The following is a 26,847-nucleotide window of genomic DNA, read 5'->3' as shown; positions in this document are numbered from 1 at the left end:
AAAAGTTGATAAAGTGCTCACATCTGATTGACTTTTTACAGGGCTATCCTCAGGGTCATTCTCTTCTTCTATGCGCGGTGGATTAGCCTCGTCACCGGTAGCACTAGTTTTGAAAGCACCAGTGGTTGAACCCTGTTCAAAGAGGATAAATGCGAAATAAAAAAATTATAAAATAATACATATATATATAGTTATGTATGTGGGTTATAATCTTCACTAGTCGAATGCTGCTCTTACCATTTGCTTAGGATTACCAGAATCGTTGCGCGAGTGTGGACGAAAGCCCGGTCCGGGCGGCAAGTTCTTTTGCACACAACAGTTAACACCTGGACTAAAATGTAGCTCCACATGAAAGCGCTCTTCTGACGTGGGATCCTTGGTGGGATCCTCGTACAGCATTATGACAACTTGTGACATGTAATTTAATTCCGATACCATCGAAATATAATCCATGGCACGACGCCATTGTTCATCATTAAGCACATTCAGCAACCCACCATAGCGCAAAACGGTCAGCAATGAATGCACATGACTTTCACTGGTGAAATACAAACGCGTGCGCACATGACGACCCGGACTGGCAACACCATGGCTGTAATGCGGATTCAGCCTGTTCACCGACTCATCGCCCACTTCTTCGATGTTCCGTTGCAAATCTGCTTTAATCTTTTTAAGCAGCGGCGTGCAGATACCTTGGCCAATGGCCAATTTCTCTTGCACAGTTGAGCCATACTCTTGCGGTATTACGATATCAGCTAAGTACTTAGCATAGATGTACAACTCTTCGGCCTGATCGTATTGCAGCGTATGCTGATTGTGTTGCAGGTCGTATTTGATACAATCGTAAATGTCTGGAACTTTTGAAATGTCATATTGTTTTGATTTTGTGCTAAAATCTTTTTCAATTTTTTCCCAACGACGTGCCATCAAATCCCAAGTTTCGCCGTGATATAATATAGCATCTTTAGTTTTGGGATCTTCCTTTTTTACGCTTATGATTGTTAATAGCTCTTTAATTAGTTTGTGGACGTGATTACAGCATTCTACTGGATTCTTCACGAAGTCCAAGGCCTGATTAATTGAAATACTATTGCAAGGATTAATGGCTTCACGGTCTTCGGGGGTGAAATCTCGGTCAACGCGCATTAAATCATGTAGGCGTTGCTTTGCTCTGCAATATATTATTGACGTTAGTAAGATTGTGCATTTAAAAGTGGAAGTACTTCTAAATATTAATATAGACCAAAAATATTTTAGATGTATAAACAAAACAAAAAAACATCTATCACTTTAGTTAGCTGCCGAGTTTTTTGCACAATAGGCATACGCACTATTCTTAACCCTCCGTTGGACACCCGGGGCTGACATTTTTCCGTCCTGTTTGAGTATCCTTTTTAAAAGGTTATGTTCATTAATCGATAGAAAATTAAATTTTGGGGAGCTACCTGGAAGCTCAAGTCGTTAGCTATAATAGAAATATGTTAAATTCACGTCCAAAGACGAAAAAGCCAGTCTGGCCAGAACCGGGTGCCCAACGGAGGGTTAAGATGAATAGCACATGACTTTATTCAATTGACTTTAAGTTCCAAGAACTATAGCAAAATTGTTCAACGATTACTGGCGTGCTGACGCTGACCGCAGAATAGTTCCATCACATTTTTGAGATATACCAGCTTATAAGAACAAAAAAAAAACACAATTTTTGGCTATGTTTGAGGTTATGTAACATCAAAATACAACTTTTTCCTTTTTAAACCCATTTTCATACGCAAAAAAATACTTATTCTAAGATATCTTCTGTTGAATTTACAGTGTTTGTTTACTTACTGCTACTTGGATTTTTTGTGGTCCACTTTATACGAATCTATAAAACGATTCCAGAGGGGGAGTGGTCTGTTAAACAGAAGCACTCTTTTAGCTGGGCGACAAGGGTAAAGGGGAGTCCCCTCGTCAGTTGTCGGACAACTCACACAGCAATCCCAGCACGTTGAAGAAGCCCCGAAACACCAAGGCTTCTCCAGCTACATAGAGCGAAGATGTCAGAGGCCAACAGCTATGGGCGGTGGTTGATAAAAGCAACCTGACGGCACTATTTCGCCTGACAATTGGAAGAAAGTGGAAGCCAGGCTCTCAGGCGTTTTCTTCCAAATTCTGAAGGAGAATCCTGGTCCAGCTCCTTTCTGTCGCCATAGTGGATGGCATCAGAGCCACGTGAAGCTTATCGTCTTTGCCGATCAGAGATCAACTGATCTTTACAAAATAGCCATTTCAAGGATGAAGTATGGCCTGGGTCTAAACTCGAGGTAATTTCAAGGGATGACATCCCCAGTTTACCAAGAGCTACGGCCTGGTTACCAGCAGAGTCATCAGACCCTCAAAAGATCCTTGAAATGCTTCGCGTATGTAATCCGGAGCTTCCTTCATCGTCTTGGAAGGTCACAAAGCTGGACGATGCCAAGGGCGAGAACCGAAGGGCTACTTTCGTAGTCTGCAAGGACTCGGTGGACGCAATGGCGCGATCTGACGGTGTAGTAAGCTATGGGTTTTCATCCATAACACTGAGGGTCTATAATAAGGGCAAAACGTCTAATTTAAAGTATCACATGGACTTGTTTGCGGACTAAGGACTCAAAAATTTAAACTGATGTATGCTCGCAACAAAGGTAATCCTAGAGCGTGCGTACTAATAAGAAAAGGGATAAATGCTTTCATGCTCTCTAATTACAGCCACACCGATCAATTGACCATAAGCCTGAAGTCGGGAAATGAACGGATGTAGCTATCTTCCTGTTACCTCGCACATGACCATGAGGAGCTACCGAGATTAATATTCAAAGATCTGGTAGCGCAGGCGCAGAAGCTTGGCGCAAAGCTAATTATACGAATCTGACACTATAAACAAAATATCTAATGATGTCGTAAGTTTAACCTCAAATATGACCAGAAATAGTATTTAGTATTGGCGCCTTTAAGCCGGAATATTTCGAAAGCCTGGCGTGCGAACTCAGAATCGGATTCAGCACGTCACAATCTTTGAAAATGTATATCTGGTTCTTGGTTCAAAATTTGTGTCGGCACACGCAATTCTGCTTTAGTGATCTACGATGTTCTGTTAGTCTAAATACAGTTAGTATATATACAACCGACTTACATGGTTTGATATTTACTAGAATCACAATCATTATCTAGCAAACCGTTTGTGTTAGCACTCTTCACCATCTGGACCAAAATCGGTGTAAGCTCTCCCTCCAATGCTAATAGCCCTTTGGCGAATGCAGCTGCAGTCATCTGCACGCGACCTTCGTCAGAAGCGTATATTTTCAGATCATGTCGGAAAGTTGAGTGTAATCTATAGAAAAAAAATTTTGTTAGTTACAAATAAAATGTGCAAATTTTAATTTACCTCAACAAACCCAGTCCCTGTGTGCCAGAATAGTCCTGCCGACCCTGACCCCCCGGGTACATGCAACGGAATATACGTCCCAATTCTTCAGCTTGAATGCGACCTGCAGGCGTTAACTCGCCGCCCCATTTAAGGATTAAAACAAGTGACGGTTCCTTCGGCGCATCTACTTTAAATCATAAATAATTAAACCAAAAATAAACAAAAAAGATAACCAAAACAAAGAATATTACAAAAATATTGGTAGATGCATATTCGTTGGCAGGGACCAGTATCGAGAAATATGGAAAGTGCATGATTACAAACTCCTTATTTCGAATAATAAGGAAATTTTACATAGCAAATCTTAGACGATAATTTAAAATATAAATAATATCTTCATTGATTTCGCAATATGATTATGTTTTAAGAAATAGTCAAAGCAATTTAGTGTCAATCGAATAGGCACATTGGTATTACCGTCATCGGAGCTTGAGCCACGAGGGCGACCTTTTGGTTGGTATTTCATTTGCACTTTGCGATTTATGCCAGAAAAGTGGCCGTACCTGGATTTTTAAATAAGTATTAAAAGTTAGAAAGTTGAAGAAACACACACACACACTTACATTTCTAATACATTTTTCAACTGTTCCAGCTTGCTTTCCTTTTCTTGAATCTCAGCATCCGCGGACTTGTTTTGTATTTCCGATAGCAAATATCTCGCAATGTCTAAAATCTCCTGCAGTTGCTTAGGACGTTTCAATTTAACATGGCCATCCTTATAGCCATCATATTTCTCGAATATCTCGAAAAACCTATGCACAAAACGAAGAAGGATATGAATACAAGTTTACTATTTTATGGAGTTTTACAAAATGTTTCATTCCATTCATTATTACTTGGGATGCCGCACTTCAAGCTTCATTTTTTGTTTAGGTGTCCGATCGCCGTGTCTAATTACAGCAACTACACAACGTAGTTCCATCATTTTGCCAAATGTTGTAGGCACAATGGGCGGGTCATCCAGTTGGAAAGGTACAAGCCATGGTATATGTAGAGTCGGCGTGAGCTCACGCAATATCATGTTACCCAATATTTTAGCACAATCGTCGTAATACTTATTTGAATTCTTAACGAAGCTGAAGCCATTCACATCACATACATACGACTTACCATTGGCTCTGTGAAATGCAGAACAAATAAACGATTTCAGGTATTACCAAAAAAAAAGAAGTATGTAACAAATCTCAATATACCCACCGTAGCAAATCAAAGCCGCAGACAGTTTGCTTAAAAGCCAAACAAACTTTGCGTGAGATGAGCTTCTCAGCATTGTTTAATATTACTGGGTACCGAATCTCTTTGCCTTCGCTATCGCGCTCCACTTTGCCATCCAACGCTGGAGACTTTCGAGCTTCGGCATGCGCATAATCCGGACCAACTGTGTACACCTTAACGTCCGTACCTGAAAAGTATACTAAGTTTTAAAAGTAATGCTGGATTCTTAGTAGTTCTTAAAGGTGCTAAAAAGAGTAAAGAAGACGCCTGAGGTTTGATGAGCAATAAATAGCAACTGAAATAAGTTACGCCAATTTTAAATTAACATATTTTTACAATTGTCAAAACAAATCACTAGTGTGAATATGGCTGATGAATATGAATACATTGGTATATATTGGTATGTAGGATGGAACGTGCAAAAGGAAAATGAGCTGATGGAAGGTTTCACAACGTCATTACTCAAACCGCACTAAGGTCGTTGAAACCGTCATAGGAGAAGATCCAAAAAGCCTGCTATTTTGACAAGGTTAGAGCGAAGAGAGAGGAGTTATTTCGAATTGGTTGAAATCCGCATATGAAGAGTTTATTTGTTTGTTTATTTTCAACATAAAGTCTTTGAATGGAGAGAATCTTACAGATAATATTAAGTTGAAGTACAATAGTATAATAATTGCTAAGAAAAAACAACAACATTTTAAAATGGTTGATTAAGATAACATACGGTCATGTAAAATCAGCACCAGAAGAACTGAAAAACAAATTTAAATCCGCGCATGCCCTAGAAACAGGAGCATTCACCCCATAGTTGGTGCTGAAAAAGCCAAGTTGATTGGCAATATGATGGAATATTTTCATCGTTGAAGAAATTATGGTCGTTTCAAGACCAATAGGTAGTTCGTCGAATAGTGCGCCCAAAGTTGATGTACGTATTTTGGGCCTCGTTAATGAGCGCACTGAAATACCCTTTAAATCACGACTTGGCTTAAGAGATATCTACAAGAAACATTTCTAGTTCAGTTAAATTTTGTCGTTCCATTTTTACAAAACATGTGTACATACATACATATATTATTTGTGACGAAAATTGGTGAGAAGGTCTATGTTTTAATAAACATATGAACACATGAATTTATGTCAAAGAATGAATACAAGAGGCAGATACAAGATTTATTCAAAGAAAGGTGCATTTCAAATTCCGTAGGCTTTTTTGATACGTTGGTACACACGAAACATTATCCGCCATTTTGATATTTAAGTTTGCTTTCGACAAGTATAAAGGTTGGTCATTTTTGATGTGCTTGAAAGTTATTGGCTATCGAATAAATTGAAGAAAGACTGGCAGATTTTGTAATTCACTTCCGCGTGAATTTCACTCCGTCCGATGTTAGGTGTTAAATTTTTCACTGTCACTAAAAGAATTCCGCGTGATACTGGATGTTTTGAGAAACGAATTCACAAAAAACTGTGAGCTAATATTTACTTCAAATTTATTTAATTTTATTTCTATTTTTTTTAAGTTTAAATAACAATAGAATTGTCAAATAAACAAAAAGATAACTCAGCGCTAGCAACGGAGACTTTCAGTTGGCTGCTGAAGAATTGCTGGTTTATATATGTATGTCGTAGAAGAACAGAGTCCTTCAGAAATTTATAGATCTTGGACATGTTGGAATCGAATGGGTTAATTAGTAGCTATAGTGCATCATGACCGTCAAAATTCTGATGTCTTTATCTATCTAGTCCAGGGCAAAAGGCTAATAAGTGCAGGATACTGACACGAGCATTACAAAATGGACACAGGCTTGGTTGCTTCCCTTGTAATAGATATGCATTGGGGATCTACAGTTTCAAGCCGACTCCGAACGACAGATATTTTTTATGAGGAGCCTTTTCATGGCAGAAATACACTCGGAAGTATGCCATTGACTGCCGTGGCGTGACCGCTATTAGAAAAAACGTTTAAATTTTTCTTTAAAAATTGCGTGTTTGTGTTTTTTAAGCTCTCAGCTGTAAAGTTCATTTTCAGGCGCACCAAAAACGAATTAAAGCATGAACAAATAATTCGTTTTACAGAACACCAAAACTAATTTCACTGGTTTTAAGGTTTCTTTTCATTTTATATGTACTTTCACCCGGGCTCCAAAACCTGCCTGAGAATTGGCATTTTTGGCCAAATTCACAAATTAAAAATACGGAAACTAAATATTTGAAGATCATTACATCTTTTCTCCAAAACTTAAAAATTCAATGAAAGTATGAAGGTTTGCCACAACGGATGACATAAAGGTCCCAGCGCAGGAAGAGCTCAAGGCCACACAAAAAAAGCGCATATCGGAAGTGTTTCGGGGATTGGCAAACGCATCAAAATAGCATTATAAGTGGATGGATAATTACTTTGAAGGTGCAGAAATACCTAGATATTGATGAATAAACAGACATTTCTCAAACATTTCTCGAGAAAACTTTAGGCACCTTTTTTGAAAAAATTGCTTGTACAAATATTGCGTGTACATACACATATGCATTTTTATAATTTGTATTGCCTTATGTATTATAATATACAAGAAATACAAAAACATACGAACATGGATATAGTTGACATCAAGAGATTGGTTTCTAGCTGCATGCAGATGATTACATTTATAACTTAACTCACAGCGGAATAGTTCCACCATAAATTTAACTCACCAATTTCACTTTCATTGAAGATGAAAAACAAATGTATGATTCGTTAAAGACTACCTGATACAATGAATGATTAAAACGATCAACACATTTGTTATAATGTAGAAACTTTATATTTTTAAAATAAGCGTATTCAAAAAAAGTATGCAATCAAACCACTTACGAATGCCTGTGAAGGTATACCAAATGTAATTTCACAAAAACCAAATTTAAATGCGTTGATATAAATCGCAAAAAATCAAAATCAATTCAGTTGAATTTGTGGTACTATTCGCAATAAAATCAAATGCGATCGATGGGCTAAACGTCTTAAGAGAAAATTAGTGCATTTTTTGCTTTTGGCACAAGGGACAAATTTCGCTACAAAAATATCAAATAGGAGTGCTAATACATACCGTCAGTAGGCATAAAATCTTCATAGATGAAGGAACCAGTTTTGCGTACACGCGACTCTGGTGAATAAACGCTACTGCGACTGCCGATCTGTAAAAAGGTGAAAGTCAACATATTATAGACTCGTTTTACATTAGGCGTGCCAAGAAAGTGTAGAACCTTTCTGAATAATCGTTGACTGCCGCCACCAGCCGATGTAGGATAGTAAATATAAATATTGTGGTCTTCAGCCGATACAGGTTTCTCCACAAATGGTTTATTGAAAATAATGCCGTTCACCTCGACGTGATCTTCAGATTCGATTAGTTCATGTTCTATTGAAAACGAATTTAACATTAACGGTAAATACGCTGCAGTAATTGTTTTAATTTACGTTTTGGATCGGGCGAATCGCGGTCTAATACAGCATAACGCGGTATTTCAATGCCTTCCTTCTGCAGTATGGCATAAACTCGGCGGCGATCTTGTATATCGTATTGCATATGTAAATTGTTAAGCACGTAAGGTTTGCGTAGTTGTGCGTATTGAATGGCCTTTTCTAGCGGGAAACCTTTCGAATGAAATGATATAAGGCAATCGCATAGTGGCCAATTTTCTACTGTCTCCTAAGAAATAAATGCAAATTTTATTATCATCTTTGAAGAAACGTGAAACTGCATCACGGATTATTTACCTTTAAAATTACATCTTCCGAAAATATAAGCATTTTAATAAATTCAAATTCTTGCAGACGTGTTAAGATTTCCTTCATCGGTTTGGATTGTGTTTTCTTGGCCATGGCGCAAATGCCAACAACGACTTGTTTCCCTGGATTCGAACAGGTGCTGCAATCTGAGTCCATACCGTCATTGCTCTCACCGTCCCCCTGTTTGTGAATGGTATAACGTATTTTATTATAAAATATTTTCAAATATGTCAAAAACGCTTCCATTTTAAAGTTAATCGAAAAATGATTGCCAAATAAATGTATGTAGGTAATTGTGTATATGTATGTATGTAGTATGTATAGCGGGAATTTTGTTTAATTTCGGCATATGCACAAAAGCGCTAAAATAAAGGTTCGATTCGCCAACGAATATCTGATTAGTTCCAATTTCATTAAACTTTGCCGTGAAAATAAATAGTATAACAAACCTTATCTCCACCAGTTTGAAATCTCCCTCTGTTATTGCAAAATAAAATTCATTACGTCTGCGTTAAATTAAGATATTTGCCGTTATGAGTCAAGTTACAGAGGTGAACAAACACAAAACACCCAATTTATTTATTAACAAAATCCACGCCTTTGTTCCAAGCAAAATTGCTCTAATAGGAAAGATCAAAAAGTACATGGAATGGAGTAGTGCAAATCAAAATCAATTTTAAGCTATCGCCGGCTAAACAAGAAAGAAAACATAAATTTGTGGGGAAGTTGAGTTCCTTACTAAGCAAAGAAAAAACAAAAACCACCACTTATAATACTCGTAGTAGAGAAGGTTCATATGTTTAGGAGGGCCATTCCTTTATTATAAGTGGCGTAGTTAATTGAAGACGACGCGCGCTCAGTTTGACGACGTCTTCAGACATTATTGAAGGCCAGGGTTGAGCATAGTTAAATAAATAAATAATTGGCGCGTACACTTCTGTTAGGTGTTTGGCCGAGCTCCTCCTCCTATTTGTGGTATGCGTCTTGATGTTGTTCCACAAATGAAGGGACCTACAGTTTCAAGCCGACTCCGAACGACAGATATTTTTATGAGGAGCTTTTTCATGGCAGAAATACACTCGGAGGTTTGCCATTGCCTGCCGAGGGGCGACCGCTATTAGAAAAATGTTTTTCTTAATTTTGCTTTCACCGAGATTCGAACCAACGATCTCTCTGTGAATTCCGAATGGTAATCACGCACCAACCCATTCGGCTACGGCGGCCGCGGATTTAGTGATTTGAAGATTTGTTAGTAATGAAACTCTTATTTTAACTACCACTAAACAATTTTGAGTAGCACAATTTCATGGTAGTTCAAAATGCCCAACCCTGTTGAAACCGTCGAAAACCTATTCCGGAAGATCAAAAAGGAACAAATTGCTGATATGACTGGATTATCATCCATGACCATTTCGATTATTCCTTATAACAATCTTGGTATTCACAATCAACTTTTTTTTTTGGATGCAAAAGGCAATTATCAAAAAAAAAATGCGTCAATAAATAGTTTCAAAATAGCGCCTTAGGTAAAAGAGAAGAGTAAATTACGGTGTGTTTTTGAGAGACCTACAGAAGGCAAATGGTTTTTTAAGAGGAGCTGTTTTTCATGGCAGAAATACACTCGAAGATCTACCATTGCCTGCCGAGGAGTGACAGCGACCGCTATTAGAAAAAACTTGTTCTATCATTTTTTTGTTATTATACATATATTAAATTCCACACACATTTTTCTTCATTCCTCTTCATGCCTATCGTCCTCCTTCTGCAAGAAGCACGAATGTGCAAATGTGGGAAATCAAGTTTGAAGGTTTATTGCTATATGAAAATTAGAATGTCCGGCTTCTGATATAAAAAATATCTTTGCACGCATAGTATTCTAGGTTAATCTATCAATGCATTAGGTTATACTGGCTGGCCGAAAGCAAGCAGAGATCAGTTTGGTCCACAGCGATACCAGATCAATTTTTTTTGTTTTAGCGAAAATATGCATCACTCAAGATGCGCGCACTGTTGCGAATTTTAGGAGTCGCTCAAGCTCCCCTGCCGGGATGGATTGTAGTCTTTCAAAACTGAGAGCACGGACAGTAGCATAGAAGATGCTCATTTCCTGCAAGCATCGTTAGGAATTAGCTTGTAATCCTGCGCTGTAACTAGGCAGTGCCCTGTTAGTACACCAACTAAAGTTATATAGTTCGTTCTATCAAACAATATAACCAATTTTGTTTACTTATCATTATATCGCACATGACATGATCCTGGCAACATTGCGGTTGGTTAAGCTAAGCCTTCTGCCTTTCCCCTTTCTTAACAAGTGCTCTTCTAGTTATTTTTGATTTGTGCGCAGGAGTTTAAGTACTTGAATTATTTGATCCCTTGCAAGTCTCGCGCCTTCTTTAGCTATTCCGTCCACTGTCTCATTTCCCTCTATGCCTTTGTGCCCCGGAATCCAATATACATAAAACCTGCTTTTAGTTTTTGGATGATAATATGATTTTATCGCTTTTATAGCCGCTTGGCTATCGACGTACAAGTTTATTACGAAGTCAACCCATTAGCTTAAATACCATCCCAAGAAAGTAGTCCGAAATCTATGTACTTCTAAATGAAGGTCATACACGATTGAGAAAAAAATGCATCTTCAAGTCTGCACTATCTTAATTATCTCATCTCGCACCGTCCGGCTTTCAATACGGCCTCATCGTCATGAGAGATAAACGCAGTTTTAAGAGAGACTGGACACTGGGCCTCTCCGGCTCCCTCCATCCAATTGCATCACATAAAAAAACAAAAAATAGCACACAATCGTCGTGAGGGAAAACGGAAGGTATAAGGGAGACTGGGAACGAGGTTTCCGGCTCCCAGCTACGAAGAATCGGAGACTGGAAAGCTGTCCTTTCTGGCTCCCTCCATTCATTCACTTTGATCGCATTCACATGCGATTTAGTCATATATGTACGCACGTATCTCATTGAACAAATAATTAGTTTCTTAGCACAAATGACCGTTTTTGCTCTGCAAATGTGATAAGAATGAAAGTGCCGTTTTAGTTTTGTTGTTGTTGTTTTGTGATTAGAAATACTTCAAAACAAAGGTGCGTGGATTTTATTTTCACTTAATAAAAAAACACCGTTACACAGGCACGCATCGTATAAATTTGTTTGCGAGTTCAGCAGTGCTTGGTGAGCTTTGAGTCCGCGTTTCTCGATTTGTGTTGGAAATAATTCATTAGTGTAAAATAGAAAATAAAGAGACATGTAAGTATATATGTATGTATATGTATTTAAATAAAACGCTTTACATTTATGTTCCTATATTTGTAAATAACTTATTAGCCTACACAACCTTGAAGTGATCCAAGTTATCTTCCACATTGACTTTCTGGAAGCCCTATAAAATTTTGACCCCATTTGACCTTTTTCAAATTAGAAAAAATAGATGGAATATTATGTTATGAACTGCGATTTTTTGCGTTTTAAGAGTAACTCCATTTTTTTTAGGCATCCTTGGTATAAAAAAAAAACGATATATTTGAAATATGGCGAAAAAACGTTCCAAAAAAAAACAACTTGATGCCGTTTTTAATCATGTTCTTGGAAAAATTAAGGACATTAATATTTTTGATTGAAGGATTTAATGATGAAGAAGGATTTAATGCAAAAAAATAAGATTTTTTTACTGTAAAATTAACGCAAAAGTGGAAAAAATGCTACAGAGAGATAAACGCCTTTAAGGATTAAAATCATGTGTGGCTAAATTCGGAGTTAAAGTAGATGGTAAATAGCATTCCCAAAAAAGCAACTAGTACCATTGTTGATCGTCCGCGTATGCCATTCAGCGAAAAATCAGAATTTGACAAAAGAAAAGAAGTCGCAGACCTTTCAACTGAGAAAGCTAATACTAATTTTCTTGTACGTGCAGCAGCAACATCGGCTCCTAATCAAGAAGATACCGATTTGGCTGCAATCCTGAAAGAAAGTAAGGAACGTCCAACAAGCTCTCCAAGATGTGTATTCAAGCTACCAAATCGTCAATTCAACTTTCTGCAGATAAGATTTTAGCTTTCCTTCTTGAAAATAATTTTTCAAAAGAGCAGTACAACGCAATACATTACAAAAATAAGTTAAGAAACTGCGACATTTATCCAGACTATTCTAAAATTACAGCCATTAAATTCAAATGTGCACCTCATGGTATAGAAGCAAAAGATACCCTTGTAAAAGTTTCGTTGCAGTCTATTTTAGAGCATACGACTGAAAGAATTGTTGAGATGCAAAAAGAAGTTTTTCAAGCAGTAATGGAAGAAGAGAATTCGGAGTCTGTTAGACGTATTTAATAGGGTTGCCGATACTTCAAATCCATTCATTTCCACACTATTCTTAAATAGATGCTAACAAAAGCGCTAACCTTCCACACTTCCTTTAGAAGTAATTGAACTAGTATAGAATTTAATCAGAACAACCAAGACAATGAAATTAATCAAAGTGAAGATGTTATATTATATTTAAATTAAATCTACAAAATGAATTAGATTTAAGTAATTAATATTGTTTTCTATAATTAAAAAAAAAAATGAATTGTCACGTTTACATTTATTGTTGCAAAAGGGTTAATTTTAATTTGTGGTCGTTAATGGGTTAAATGCCATTTTTTTTTTAAGATTTTTTCTTACTTGTGAATTTCTGAATTAGTTTGAATATCATTATTTTCTAGCTGTAATTAATTTTGCACAGAAAAAGTAGACATTTGACCTATAGTGCACTGGCAAGGAAACATAATACTCTAGCACATAAGATTTGTAAACTTATTGTTAGCTTCTTATAAAGGGTGTTTTTTTAGAGGCTAGGTTTTCAAGTTGGCACTACTTTTTTCGTAGATGGTATTTTTGACAGCTGTCACTTGATTTATGCTCAGTTTGGTTTGCCATTTCATAATGAATAGACTTACACCTGAACAACGTTTGCAAATCGTGCAAAGTTATTACGAAAATAATGGTTCGATTCGCGCGACGCATCGCGCGCTGCGTCCAATATTCGGTCGACATAATCGTCCATCAGAGTCACTAATTCGATTAACCATGGATCGGTTTCGCACCACGTTTGTTCTAGTGGATAATACGCATCCTCAGAGACGTCGTACAGTGCGCACCGAAGACGCTATTGCTGCTGTGGAGCAGAGTATCGAAGAAGACCCGAATGAGTCCATCCGCAATCGCGCGCAGCAATTGGAGATGTGCCCATCCACTTTATGGAAGATTTTGCGGAAGGATCTTGGTTTGCGGGCTTACAAAATCCAACTCGTGCAAGAATTGAAGCCGAACGACCATCAAGCGCGTCGCACGTTCGGTGAATGGGCCCAAAACGAGATGGCTACCGATCCCGATTTTCACAAGAAAATTTTGTTCAGCAATGAAGCTCACTTTTGGTTGAATGGGTATGTCAATAAGCAAAATTGTCGCATTTGGAGTGAACATAATCCACAAGCCATTGCTGAGACGCCATTACATCTTCAAAAAGTCACTGTTTGGTGTGCTCTATAGGCAGAGGGAATCATTGGTCCATATTTCTTTAAAAATGAAGCCGGCCATAATGTTACAGTCAATGGAGAGCGCTATAGAGGCATGATTAATGACTTTTTCGTGCCTGAATTGGATGATGTTGATGTGGACGACCTTTGGTTCCAACAAGACGGCGCTACATGCCATACAGCCAACGCAACAATCGATTTATTGAAGGAAACTTTTGGTGAGCGCATTATCTCGCGCCGTGGACCTGTGGCGTGGCCTCCAAGATCGTGCGATATAACACCGCTGGACTATTTCTTGTGGGGCTATGTGAAGTCGCTTGTCTACGCAGATAAGCCCGAAACGATTGACGTCTTGGAAGAGAATATTCGGCGCGTTATTGCTGACATACGGCCCCAATTGCTGTAAAAAGTGGTCGAAAATTGGGCCTCTCGGCTGGAATTTATTCGAGCCAGCCGCGGCGGCTACTTGCCCGAAATCATTTTTAAAACATAATGGCAAACCCTTATCTTTATAATAAAGCTAAATTCTTGGCCATAACATTAAATTATATACGTTTTATTTCATCTTGAAAACCTAACCTCTAAAAAAAACACCCTTTACAAGAAAGATTCAATAAACAAAGAAAATTAAAGAAATAAAATAAAAAAAATTATTGGCTTCTTGTCATTCTATCTTTCGCGAAAAGCAAATACATTAAATGAAAATTTTGATAAGCCGTTGGAGAAACACAAACCTTGCCTCATGCCCTTTTAATGCCTTAATCGTTGCTAATTATTTTTTAGTGAAAAAAGCTCATCACTTTAACATATAGTACCATTGCAAATACTCAAAATAGAAAATGTAAAAAGTTAGAAAAAAAGAGTTCAGATAAGAGATAAGATTAGTTATTTAAATAAGTAAATACACTCAGGTGTGACGTCATAACCAATATGTCGGGCCTCCGGCATGCGTAACCTTGATCGGTTAGAAGCGTTAAGAAACATGCCTATTCATATTCAGCGTGTTTCTGGCATCTGCTCCGGACTTAACCTGTTATCTATGCTGGCCGTGTGACAGAAGTTGAGAGTTGCCTTTGCGTCCATTGCGGCTACGCATCCTTTGTCAATGCGGCACGAGACTGCAGAAACTCTAATCATTACTGGAAAAGTACGCGGGAAAAGTTCGTCAGCAATACATTTTTGTGGGTAGAGATATGCTTTCTCTGTCTGGCTTTTGAATTGAGAAAATCCGTACTGCAAATCAAAACAACTCCCTTTGTATTCTACGACCACGATTAGAGCTTTGACGATGTGAATTAATTACTAAATTCCATACTAGAGACCCCTTTATTACTGACAAAATTAAACCGCAAAGTAGAAATTAAAAATATTAACTAATGAGGGCCAAGGCATATAGGTATAGGGCATATTTATATATACTTTTTTCTCACCTGGTAACGTCTAACGAACGCGAAACGTTTGAAAATTATCACCGATACTCTAAGTCGGTGGTCACAACTTTACATCGGTCGTAATACTAATCACACCAGTTAGATTGTGAGTGTTTGAGTGAATATATTCTAGTCGCAGCTGTAGTGTTTTCATTTAAAATAAGCAACTCAGGTTTACAGCAATTGGAAATCTCTCAACTTTTGCACAAATAATTTGCCCTACAACCTCTCAAGATCAAATTAACTTAAGAAGTGAAGCCTTTTCCGCATATCAAGCGTCGAATTTACGTCGATTGCGCTCAGTAACAGTTAGGTTGTGCCCTTATTGGAAGTCCCTATATATTAGTACGATCAGGTTTTTTGTGACTTTTGGCTGCTTTTTTTTTTATTTGCATACATACGTATTTTATTTGTACTCATATGGAAAATCATGATTCAATTATAGAAGGTTAGGTAAGTAAGCAGCTTTCTCGCTCCCTCTTGACAAATCGGCTCCTTTATTTGAAAACATGTTGCTTCTTTACAAATATTCCTACATATTTTACGAAAAAACTTTTAAATTGTAGTAAAAATTAAACTTTTGGTGCAAATTATGTGGTCGGCAACATCGTTTTCACTTTGACGCTTTGCCTTGTTATTATTCGTTGAAAATCATTTATCTGCTTGTAAACGTTCAAGTAAGTATAATAATAAAAGCTAATTATTTTGTAAATTAATGGCATTTTTCACTATTTAGGTCGATTATGTCTTACATATGGTGGTAGTCGATTATTTGGAGTCGCCTTTCTGCTGCCGAAAACTACCGGTTGGTGAATTTTCATACACGTAAGTCCAGATCAGACATTTGTATAAATTCTTATTAAACTTTTTCATTCATAGGTTTTTAGAACAGCGTTTTTGCAAATATAAAAGTGACCACCTTACATACAATACATAAACAGTTAGTAAGTTCTGTTAGAATATTTGCTAATAAATTGGTTTTAAAAGTTTTTATTTGTAGGACTTCACAGACGAGCAAGTGCAGCGGAAGATGTGTGTTGAAGAGCTGGTTTTTAGAAACGAAGGCAAGTATGCGCGTATTTCTACCATTTCATAGATGGCATTGATCGTGCTGTGTATGATGGTGCAAATACCTAGTAAGTGTTTGACATGTGACGGTCATTATGTGCATAGTTCTGCTACCACTGAAATCAATTTGGCTTCCGAACTGGCTCTTCACGCTACCCGGTCTAGAACAATATGCTGTACGTAAATGCATGCGCAACACCTACACGAGCAAGTCCTCGCGCTTTACGTCTACATTTACACGTAAGTTGTAGTGGTATATTTATGAATTAACAATTTTTAAGATTTTTGGTTTACAGGTTTTTGATTTCTGCCCGAATCATCGCAATTACTAAAAGTGGATTATATAATATTATCAATATAGAAATTTTTCGATGTATTAGTTTTAGACTATATGAATATATTTTCCTAACTATACTAATATTAGGGACGCCAAGTATATTAAGGTAGACAGATTTTAAACAATAAACTAATAAATTTGTCATTTTGTCAATTTTAACTCTTCTAACTCCAATGTTTTTCTTACGTGGAGGAATGATCGACTGAACTTCTGCTTTCGCAATGTCTTTACGGTAACAAATGGACACATAATTGAATTAAATTTTCTGTTTTATCTCATTCCTGTCGTTAACATATCATGGCAGCCAAATCTATATTAAATTCAATGGTTTAACAAGTTACTCTCTTAATGCATATGAAGGATGCTAAAAGTCAGCATTTATTTCAGGAATAAAAGTTTGTAAAAACAGTTATGAAACGTACATTTACGTTCGTACGGTACTGAAATGAGGAAATTTGCAACACGTCGTAATGCAAAGGTTACTAAACATGGCTTTATATGCATAAGAGTGAAATAATTTTCGAAAATATTTTTGTTTACTAGCTGCATTTCCATTTTAATGTAATGAAAATACTCCTTTAGAGACTCCATTTTTTTACTTTTGTCTCGTTTCCCATCTAACTAATATTTGTTTTACAACTGCGAACTAACTTAAAACACATACATAAGTAAAATCACATATTTCTGCGTGCAATCCGAAGGTGTTATGCGTTGGGGCTCATTAAATGAGGACGCTGACTTTGATAGCTTACACGAAGATGCTCTTGAATATATTGCCGGTTACATAATACGCAAATTAAAGTTGACCGATTGCTCATGCATTGAGCCTACATTTACTTGGGTTGACACTTTATCTAAGGGCGGATTAGTTAAACCAAGCACCGAGTTCTTGGACAAAATTAAAATGATGGAATCAGCGTTTAACCAGTTCAACGGCGAGGAGTTTTACGGTGGGATATCATTTTTACAAAAATTGTTCACATTAAGTGAAAACGTGAGTTTACGCGATGATGTTAAACGATTTTTTTTAAATGCCGAATGCACTTTCGAATAAAGCATCTTAACCGGTGCAATAAACAAAAGAAGAGAACAATGAGCATTCGATAAGATAATTGTAAGTAAAGTATGCAATGCTTTGGGCGTCTACTTGTGTTTCTGCGTATATATACATTTATCTTTTTTTAACAAAGATTTTATACTTGTAACTTTGCAGGCAATCTCGTTAAAAAATCAAATGTATGATTAGCGGACGTAACGAAATAAAAGTGGTTTTTCCTCGTTAAGAGTTTCCACTATTCTCAAGTTGTTTTATTTATTACTTCAGTGTAGATTTACAAGTGGCACATATAGATTCCAATCCGATGCATGGTCAAAATACATATAATATATATATGACACAAATCCATGGGAATAGTTAAGTTAAAAATATAAATAATTAAGTACCACTTATAAAATAACATAAAATTATTCTATGGCTTACAACGACCTTTTTCAATTTTTTACTACATTTTCAGAAAGGGGATAAACTTATGCCCTTTTTTCCCTTGCTTCTAAATTGCATCAATGGATTAAGTAGCATCCGAAATCAGTTGTCAAACTTTACTTAACCTTGTATAATTGAATCATGATGGAAAATAAAAAGAAAAAACATTTTTTAAACTCCTATTACAACAATAATGAGTTATTGTATTTGTGTATAGGCATATATTTCATATTTCGAGCGTTCAGGAATCGAATATAAATCGAATGTATCCATAGAGAACGTCTTAAAACAGACGTTGCCACCATTCCGTTCATCTAAGAAAACTCGGGCAGGTTATTTCATATATTGTAACAAAAAGCTAATTAGAAGTCATTATAATCAACTGTTTGACAAAACATATAAATATCTTTAATGAAATTTATTCTAACATTGCACAAAACAAAAATATTAGTTTGGAAAAAAGAAATTTTTTTTATGAAAGTTTTTACGCATTTGATTTAAAACTGTTTCACGGTCGATCATTAGCTCCTGAGCGATGCTACGACTACTTACATGCCGGTCAACTTCGATTATTTTTTTAACATTAAAGATGACGGACGGAATCGACGAAACCAAAATTGCATGTAATTAGCTGTTACAGTACGGCACTATAAACACCATTCACAATTTGCCTGGCTTGCATTTCGCCTTTATCAAAGAAAAACTGTAAAACGCACCGAATTTTCTCTTTGTTCACTTCAGTCGTTAAAACCCTGTAACTCACAACTAAATGGAATAAACAAAAAACAGCAAAAGCATTTTTTTAGTGTGAAATGTCACTTTGACAATGAGCATTAACTTTTAATTTTTTGATCCATACTTTACGAGATATCGATCACTACAGAGAAAATAATGAATTTCTTTTTAACTCTCTATCTCCTACCTAATTGCAAATTTCTGTACCTTTTTTAAAACAGGTAGAATGAAAGTTTATTAAAAAAGGCAGTTAGAGGGTTAGATAAATTGTTCCACAGAAATCTTAAGCAATCGATTTTACTGAGAGGAAAAACTTGTACGGCTTAAGGTGAGCAATGGTAATACCAGCTAAACATTAGATTACTAACTAAAAAGTAGATTACGCTATTTTTGTAAAGAGTTTTTCGAAACCTCTGCTGTGATACACACGCTGCATGTAAAAGGTGTCTGGTGGCAGAATTGGGTGCGAAGGGTCCGGGCCCAGCCGGACATCGAGAACCAATGAAAATATTGAACTCGTCGCTACAAATTTTCACTACAATCTGCGTCAGTCTGTGCGGCTGTCCTGGGGCTTCCAAAAACTACTGAGGAAGAATCATACTTTATCCCTTCAAAATTCAAATTGTGAAAGCGCTAAAAGCTAACGATTACAATTTGCGAAAAATTTTCTGCGAGAAAAAGTTGGAGCGATTTCGTACGGTAAGGACTATCTTTTTGAGAAATAAAGCCCATTTTCATTTACATGGAAGTGTAAATAAAAAAAAAAAGCCATTGTTAGACACCTAAAGGACAGAACCCAATAGAATAATTGGATCATATTTTTTTTTGAAAATCGTTGATGGAAACCCGACAGCACTTCTGGAGCGAGTGGCACGGAGTACGGTGACTAGATTCCAAAAGTGCTTCCGACGTAACGATCAACATTTAGAGAAAATAAGTACAAAAAATAAAATCGGCACTTGCATTCATTTTAATAGTTATTAAATTAAAATTTTATCACTAGTATTTAATGCCTTTTTAATTTAACTCTTAATGCTTACTTTTGCCACCGCACAGTGCGGCCGATTCCCAAAAAGCTGGCCAAAAGTCGAAAAAAAAGTTTCTACATAGAGTTTTTTTGTCTTTGGGTTGGCTACAGTAATGCCTTGAGTAGTGAAAACCGTTCATAGCAACGTCCTGTACCCTAAGTATCCTCTGTATTTTCAGTCGCAACGTGGCCTTCGTTTGAGCATCGTATTACTGTCGATGAATAGTGAAAGTTGTACGCATTTGAAAGATTTTGTAATGGAGTAAATTGAACAAAACCAAATGGAATCATCTTCGGAAGGTTAGTAAAATACGAGAATTCTGTAGTACATATCAATACCTCGACACAAAATTTTTAGCTGCAGCAATACGTAGATACATTTTTTGCAATTTTTTTTATAAAATTTGAGTTTTCAAACTGTATAGTAACACAACGCCGTCATATGCTGCTTTGAAACCTATTAAAGGTTACTCAAAAAAGTAATGGTTACTGAATAAAACAAGATTCAGCTGCTTATATATATATATATATATATAAATATATATTACATGCATCTTGATTATGTTCTAATATAGAATATACGCTATTTCACGTAGGGGTGGAAGGGGGTGGATTTTCAAAATTTTAAGATCAAATTCGTAATCAGCGACCCCGACAACCCCCGAGTAAGAAATTTTGAATCAATTACTTAATTTTTTGAGTTTTGGCCAGCTTTTCGGGAATCGGCCGCACTGTGCACCGGACACCCTTTACATACAACAATAATTAAGACCATGACACTGCGATGTTATCTACATTTTCGTTGATAGCTAGGTGGCGATAAAATCCCTCACAAAGCAGTTGGCAACCTCTAAGGTAGTTATGAAGTGCCGTTCATCTCTCAACGAGATAGCTGAGTCATTTCAACCGAAAGTAATATGGGTTCCTGGCCATAAGAGTGATGAGTAAACAGGCAGTGACGCGGGCATACTTTTACTTAAAAATAAGTAGCCTACATTATTTTCCATTATAAGGGAATACTGCAGCAACTATCTACACGAGGAATAGATGATTTTACAACTTCTGTGACACTGCCCTGCTTTATCCATTTTCGGTAGACAATTTTTCCATGAATTGGAAGATCTCAGCACTGTAGAAATCAGATTTTGAAAAGTTCTTATTGCTTTTAGGAGAGTTATCGACAAGCTATCCATGCTACAACCTAACCTAACCTATACATATAAATAATACGCCACGTAACGCATCCAACGAAGGGAGGCTCCCCAAGATTTCTGGGTTGAAATCGTTCCTCGGCCAGTATGCAATTTTTTTAGTTTTAAATCTTCATATCCAAAAATAATCAATTGTGTTCATAATCAGTGTATGTAAATAGACAAATACAATACACTTACATATGTATGTATGTATGTATAAGTACATTAGAAACAATTCTACAAGTACTAGCCTACATAGACTAACCACGCACTGAGAGTAACTTGTTTGACCACCCGAACGAATTTAATTTTGTACCTTTGTATTAGTTGCTTAACACGTAAATTGTTACAGCCACAAAATTTAACTTCGCAAGCGTCCATAACAGCATACATAGGTATGTAGTAGCTATGTAACGAACGAATTTAACTTTTACTGCACGTATAACAAAAATTCTTTCAAATTGGAAACAAGTGCTTTAGTTTGGAACGATATGCTGAGCAAAGTTTTTATCAGATCTTTATGCATACTTCAGGCAAAAAAAATATTTAATAAGCTTTATAGATATGATTAGGGTGATTCACTAAACAAAGTTACGGTAATATAAAAATGTTTATATTTCCAGAGTTCCACACAATTTTTATATTTAAAGAGTTCAAAAATTTTATTCAACTTTTTATTAATAGAATTAATATTTAAAAATAATAGTAGAGTTTATACTTAAAATATCTATACAAAAATTTTATCAATGATATCAAAATAGTGAGATTTTTTGCAGTACTTTCAAATCGGTCTTGCTCAGAAATATTTTGGTAGCACTCTTAAAACATAATAGATTTTATAATCCCGATGGAAAAGTTCTGATTTTTTTTTAGGGAGAGTGCACCCTAATAAGTATAAAACGTAACTGATATAAAGTTTATTGTTTGCCTTTTCAATGCAAACATAATTAAATTGTCTACAAATACATACATATGTATATTTGAATGTATTTTCAAATAGATTATACACCAATGCAGAGATCTGAGTAGATAAGAATTCAAATGCAAGAGTAAAACTTCCTCTCATACATTGATACGATACGTACATACCAACACTCATCGCAATAGCAAAAGTCATCGTCCTCGGTATCATCGTAGCCGAAGTGGTCGTCACCGCCGTAATAATAATTTACATCATCGATGCCACCACTACTATGTGGAACGTCATTGTTCCCACGACCCTCATCATCTTCTTCTTCAGGATGATCTTCGAAATAATACCCATTATTTTCATAATCATCTGGTTTATTGGCTGTCGTGTCCGTTCGTTCAACGTCATTGTCACAAGTCGCAACAGCATTGGCGGCGATATGTCTACGATGACAACGGCGACATGGTCGTGCCGCTTCTGCAGCACTTTGTGCACCAATATCCAGCAATGCCTTATTACACACACGGCAATGCTTTGATGCGGGAGTACCTTCAGCACTTTCAGCTAACTGCTGCTGTTCACAGTCATCAAAAGTATTTCGCAAACGTTTGCGTAGTCGTTTAACACGCCACCAATCCTTCCACCACACCCAATCGATATTGGACATGATGCTGACACGAATTCTTTAAGGTATTCTAAGAGAATCCAATATATTTCATACTCGTATATTCAAATTGATTGCTACAATTTGAGGTCAATCGCGATTTATTACCGCTCACAAGTAAACACGCGTGCTATCAATATCACACAGTTCTACTTATGCGAGTACTTAACCAAATGCAAATACATTATTTATTACTTAAATGTGCGCGCAACCACAAAATATGAATACTCTCAACGGTAATGGCGCCGCTTTCAAACTGAAAACAACCAGATGTTTTTAACGCTCGATCAGTCACATTCAAGCACTTATCGCGCACTTGCTCTCCGCATTGTTTCGAAAACAAACTGAGCAATAATTTTCGTAAATAAAATATACTAATAAAGAAATTACCGAGCGGTAGGCACATTCGTTTGTAACAAATATGATACACATGAGCAGCTAATATATTATACATATACAGTCGAACTTCTCTACAGTGAACTTCCATATAATGAAGCTCTCCTTATAATGAACTGGTTTCGAAGACACTGCTTTTTCGTTCTACTTTCGGTGTATTTTTGTCTCCTTATAATGAATTTCTATATAGTGAAGTTTTCTATATAATGAACAAATTTTACAGCTGGAAATTCAAGCGTCCTAAGTTTTTGTCTCCATATAGTGAATTTTTTCAAAAGTTTTCTGTTGCAAAAAATTACAGTTAGATGTGGACAAACTGTAATGAGGGGAATCCCAAAATTAAAACAGAAAGAGCTGAGCTATTACAGTTTTATTCAGTGATTGAAGTTAAAATGACGCATCGAAGCAGCATTTTGCTTCAAAAAAAGTTATTAATGATTAACAAAGTTAATGAAGGAAAGAAAAAAAAAGATATTGCCAATGAATTCGGAGTTCTTCCCAGCACTTTATCAAATATTTTAAAAAATAAGGAAGTGATTTTAAAAAAAGCGGAGGATTTGGCAGTAAATACCAAACGCATAAGACTTCGACCTTGTCATTTTGAGGATATTGACGAAGCATGCTGAAATGGTTACTCGTTGCACGTGGTAAGAATCTCCCTTTATCTGGACCATTATTGAAGCAAAAGGCCAAAGATTTTGCGGAAGCACTAGGACACCACGAATTTGAGGCAAGTACAGGTTGGTTAGACAAGTTCAAAAGTCGGCATGGCGTTATTCAGAAGACATTATGTGGGGAAAGTGCTGACGCCAACATAGAAAACCGTGATGAATGGGTAACGAACGTCTTACCGAAATTAATTGAAAATTACAACATTAACGACATTTTTAATGCCGACGAGACTGCTTTGTTTTTCAAATGCTTGCCAACTAAAACACTGGCATTCAAAAATGAAAAATGCTTTGGTGGGAAGCAAAGCAAGGAGAGAATAACTGTCCTGGTGGGAAGCAATATGACTGGATCAGAAAAGCTAAAATTGCTGGTAATCGGAAAGGCCAAAAATCCGAGGTGCTTCAAGGGAATAAAATCTTTAGGTGTCGATTATGAGTTTAACAAAAAAGCATGGATGACCAGTGAGATTTTTACGAAATGGATTGTAAAACTCGACAAAAAATTTTGTGATCAAAACAGAAAGGTGTTGTTTTTTGTTGATAACTGCACTGCCCACCCTAAAGATGTAAGAGACAAGTTGAGAAACATTCATCTCGCTTAATTTCCTCCCAACATGACTTCGTTACTGCAACCAATGGACCAAGGCATTAATTACAACATGAAACAACATTACAGAAAAAGAAATTTTAACGAATATATTGACTCAAGTGGATGAGGGAAATTCTGTTATGGCTATAGACTTGCTGCAAACAGTTCGAAATCTTAGCAATGTATGGAATGTCTATGTTAAACCAGAAACAATTGCCAACTGTTTTAAAAAGGCTGGATTTTCAAAAGATGCTATGCAGATTCCATTTGAGCATTGGGATGAAGAGGACCTTCTTTCAATATCGGATTTGGCTGCTTTACAGTCTTCATTTAAAAAAGTAGCAAATATCGAAGCATCGTTTGATGACTACGTAAATGTTGATAATGGTGTGCAGACTTCGGACAACCCACCCGAAGAAGATATTCTCAACAGCATTTTTGAAAGTCGCGGAGTTCCAGCTGAACCTGGTAAGCATTTATCTTTTTATAGTCAAACAAAAATTTAATATGTAAATATTATTTCAGATAACGATGCACACGATTTGACCGTTGAAGAATTGGCAGAAACTGAGGAGGCATTACCTACGTTGATACAAGCTCCTTCATCCATTAGCGTAATTAGAACCTTTGTGGAAATGAGGAGTGACGTGCCGATTAATGTTTTCAACTCTCTACATGATTTGGAAGCTTTTATTGAAAATGAAAAATGGAAGACTGTAATTCAAACCAAACTCACTGATTATTTTAAATAAAATTACATAAAAAATCAATGTTTCTTTATAATGAAGTTTCTATATAGTGAAGTGATTTTCAGGTCCCGTGCGAATTCACTATATGGAAGTTCGACTGTACTTACATATTTACACACACATAAACGTTAAATACAAAGAGAGGGAAAAGATGACGAGACGGCGGCAAATAAAACATTATAGTGTACGAGTACATACCTACATACGAGTACATACTTCCGTTTCTACTAATACAAAAAGTACAAGCATACGCCTATCATTAACTTGAGTTAAAAATCACATACGTACATACATAAATTAGTGATAATGAAATTCAATTATAAAAAAACAATACTGAAAGCCAAACTAGTAAATTATATTTAGTTATACATGGCAAACCTCTGAGTATTATTGCCATGAAAAAGCGTCACATAAAAAACCATCTACCGTTCGGAGGTAGCGTAAAACTGTATGCCCTTCCATTTCTGGAAACTATCAGGACGCACAACACAAATTAAAGGAGGAGCTCGGCCAAACACTCAGCAGAGGATGTAAGCGCCAATCATATAATGTATATATATACACATACTATATATTTAAAAGGTAGGTCGCAAAAGTTACTGCAGGTATTACTGGAAAATACATTTTTTTGATTTTTGTTTACTTTTTTAACCCTCCGTTGGACATCTTTTTTAAAAACTTCGGTTGGGCACCCGGGTCTGGTCTTTTTCCGTCCTCTTCCAAGATTCTTTTTTAATTTATTTGTCAAACTTCGCGGGATTAAAATTTCGCTCTAGTTATTTTTTTCATGAGTTGGCAGCACTGTTAATAACATCCGTGCCAACTTTCATGTGAATGCCATTATCAGTAATACATTTACGCTTGTGTTTACCAAACGACCAAGAGTGCATTTTTCGATTTTTACAATGTCTGATTTGATTGAGCAGAGAAGTGCCATCAAATTTTGTTTACGGAATGAAATTTCAGCTGCGGAAACGTTTAGCATGCAGAAGGTATGTCGCAGAAAAATGTTTATAAGTGGTACAAAGACTTCAAAGAGGGTCGAGAGCGTGTTGATGACTTGGAGCGCTCCGGACGACCATCGGCGTCAACAGATGACCAACACGTCAATAAAGTGAAGGAGTTAGTGCTCAAAAATCGTCGGTTGACTGTTAAAGACCTTACTGATATGATCGGAATATCAGAAGGATCTGTGAAAACCACTTTGAAAGACCATTTGGGCCTACGAAAAGTCAAATCTCGTTTGGTACCGAAAACTCTCAATTTCTTGGAAAAAAGTCGTCGCGTTGATGTGTGTGAAACAATGCTTTCAGACTATCAGGACAAGCTCAAATGCATCATTACGGGAGATGAGACTTGGATTTATGCTTACGACCCTGAAACAACCGACCAATCAAGCGAATATCGTGCTAAAGGCGAGGCCAGACCGAAAAGAGCACGTCAAAGTCGTTCAAAAATAAAAGTCATAATGACAGTTTTTTTCGATTTTCGTGGTGTGGTGCACTACGAATTCCTTCCACCTGGCCAAACTGTTAATAAGGAATAATATTTGAGCGTTATGCGTCGTTTACGTGAAGCAATTCGTCTAAAAAGACCAGATTTATGGGCCAACAACTCTTGTTTTTTGCATCACGATAATGCACCGT

The 26,847-nt window shown here is 36.5% G+C and overlaps 1 protein-coding gene and 1 long non-coding RNA gene across 13 annotated transcripts in view; one reads left to right on the top strand and one right to left on the bottom strand.

Annotated features, from left to right (window-relative positions):
- The window catches only part of LOC128858642 (inositol hexakisphosphate and diphosphoinositol-pentakisphosphate kinase), a 69,623-nt gene that overhangs the window by 13,701 nt on the left and 29,075 nt on the right, over window positions 1-26,847 (bottom strand). For 4 of the 12 annotated variants that reach the window (XM_054095076.1, XM_054095075.1, XM_054095079.1 and 1 more), the window contains 11 exons: window positions 8,415-8,606; window positions 8,115-8,346; window positions 7,744-8,055; window positions 4,643-4,847; window positions 4,282-4,563; window positions 4,009-4,197; window positions 3,863-3,948; window positions 3,404-3,572; window positions 3,152-3,349; window positions 238-1,171; window positions 22-132 (listed from right to left, as the gene is read on the bottom strand). In XM_054095076.1, the coding sequence (XP_053951051.1) occupies window positions 22-132; window positions 238-1,171; window positions 3,152-3,349; window positions 3,404-3,572; window positions 3,863-3,948; window positions 4,009-4,197; window positions 4,282-4,563; window positions 4,643-4,847; window positions 7,744-8,055; window positions 8,115-8,346; window positions 8,415-8,606 (2,910 nt within the window). Of the gene's footprint in view, window positions 1-21; window positions 133-237; window positions 1,172-3,151; window positions 3,350-3,403; window positions 3,573-3,862; window positions 3,949-4,008; window positions 4,198-4,281; window positions 4,564-4,642; window positions 4,860-7,743; window positions 8,056-8,114; window positions 8,347-8,414; window positions 8,607-22,307; window positions 23,062-26,847 lie in introns of those variants that run through there. The other 8 variants (XM_054095070.1, XM_054095072.1, XM_054095073.1 and 5 more) reach the window with 8 other exon arrangements.
- On the top strand, window positions 15,794-16,469 carry LOC128858645 (uncharacterized). Its single transcript, XR_008454042.1, has 4 exons — window positions 15,794-16,056; window positions 16,116-16,204; window positions 16,259-16,323; window positions 16,380-16,469. It is a non-coding gene; the product is annotated as an uncharacterized LOC128858645 (long non-coding RNA).

The sequence above is a fragment of the Anastrepha ludens genome, chromosome 3 (genome assembly GCF_028408465.1).
Source record: "Anastrepha ludens isolate Willacy chromosome 3, idAnaLude1.1, whole genome shotgun sequence".
Taxonomy (NCBI): Eukaryota; Metazoa; Arthropoda; class Insecta; order Diptera; family Tephritidae; genus Anastrepha; species Anastrepha ludens.
Note: the sequence above shows the minus strand (reverse complement) of the source record. Positions and strands in the feature narration are given on the sequence as shown.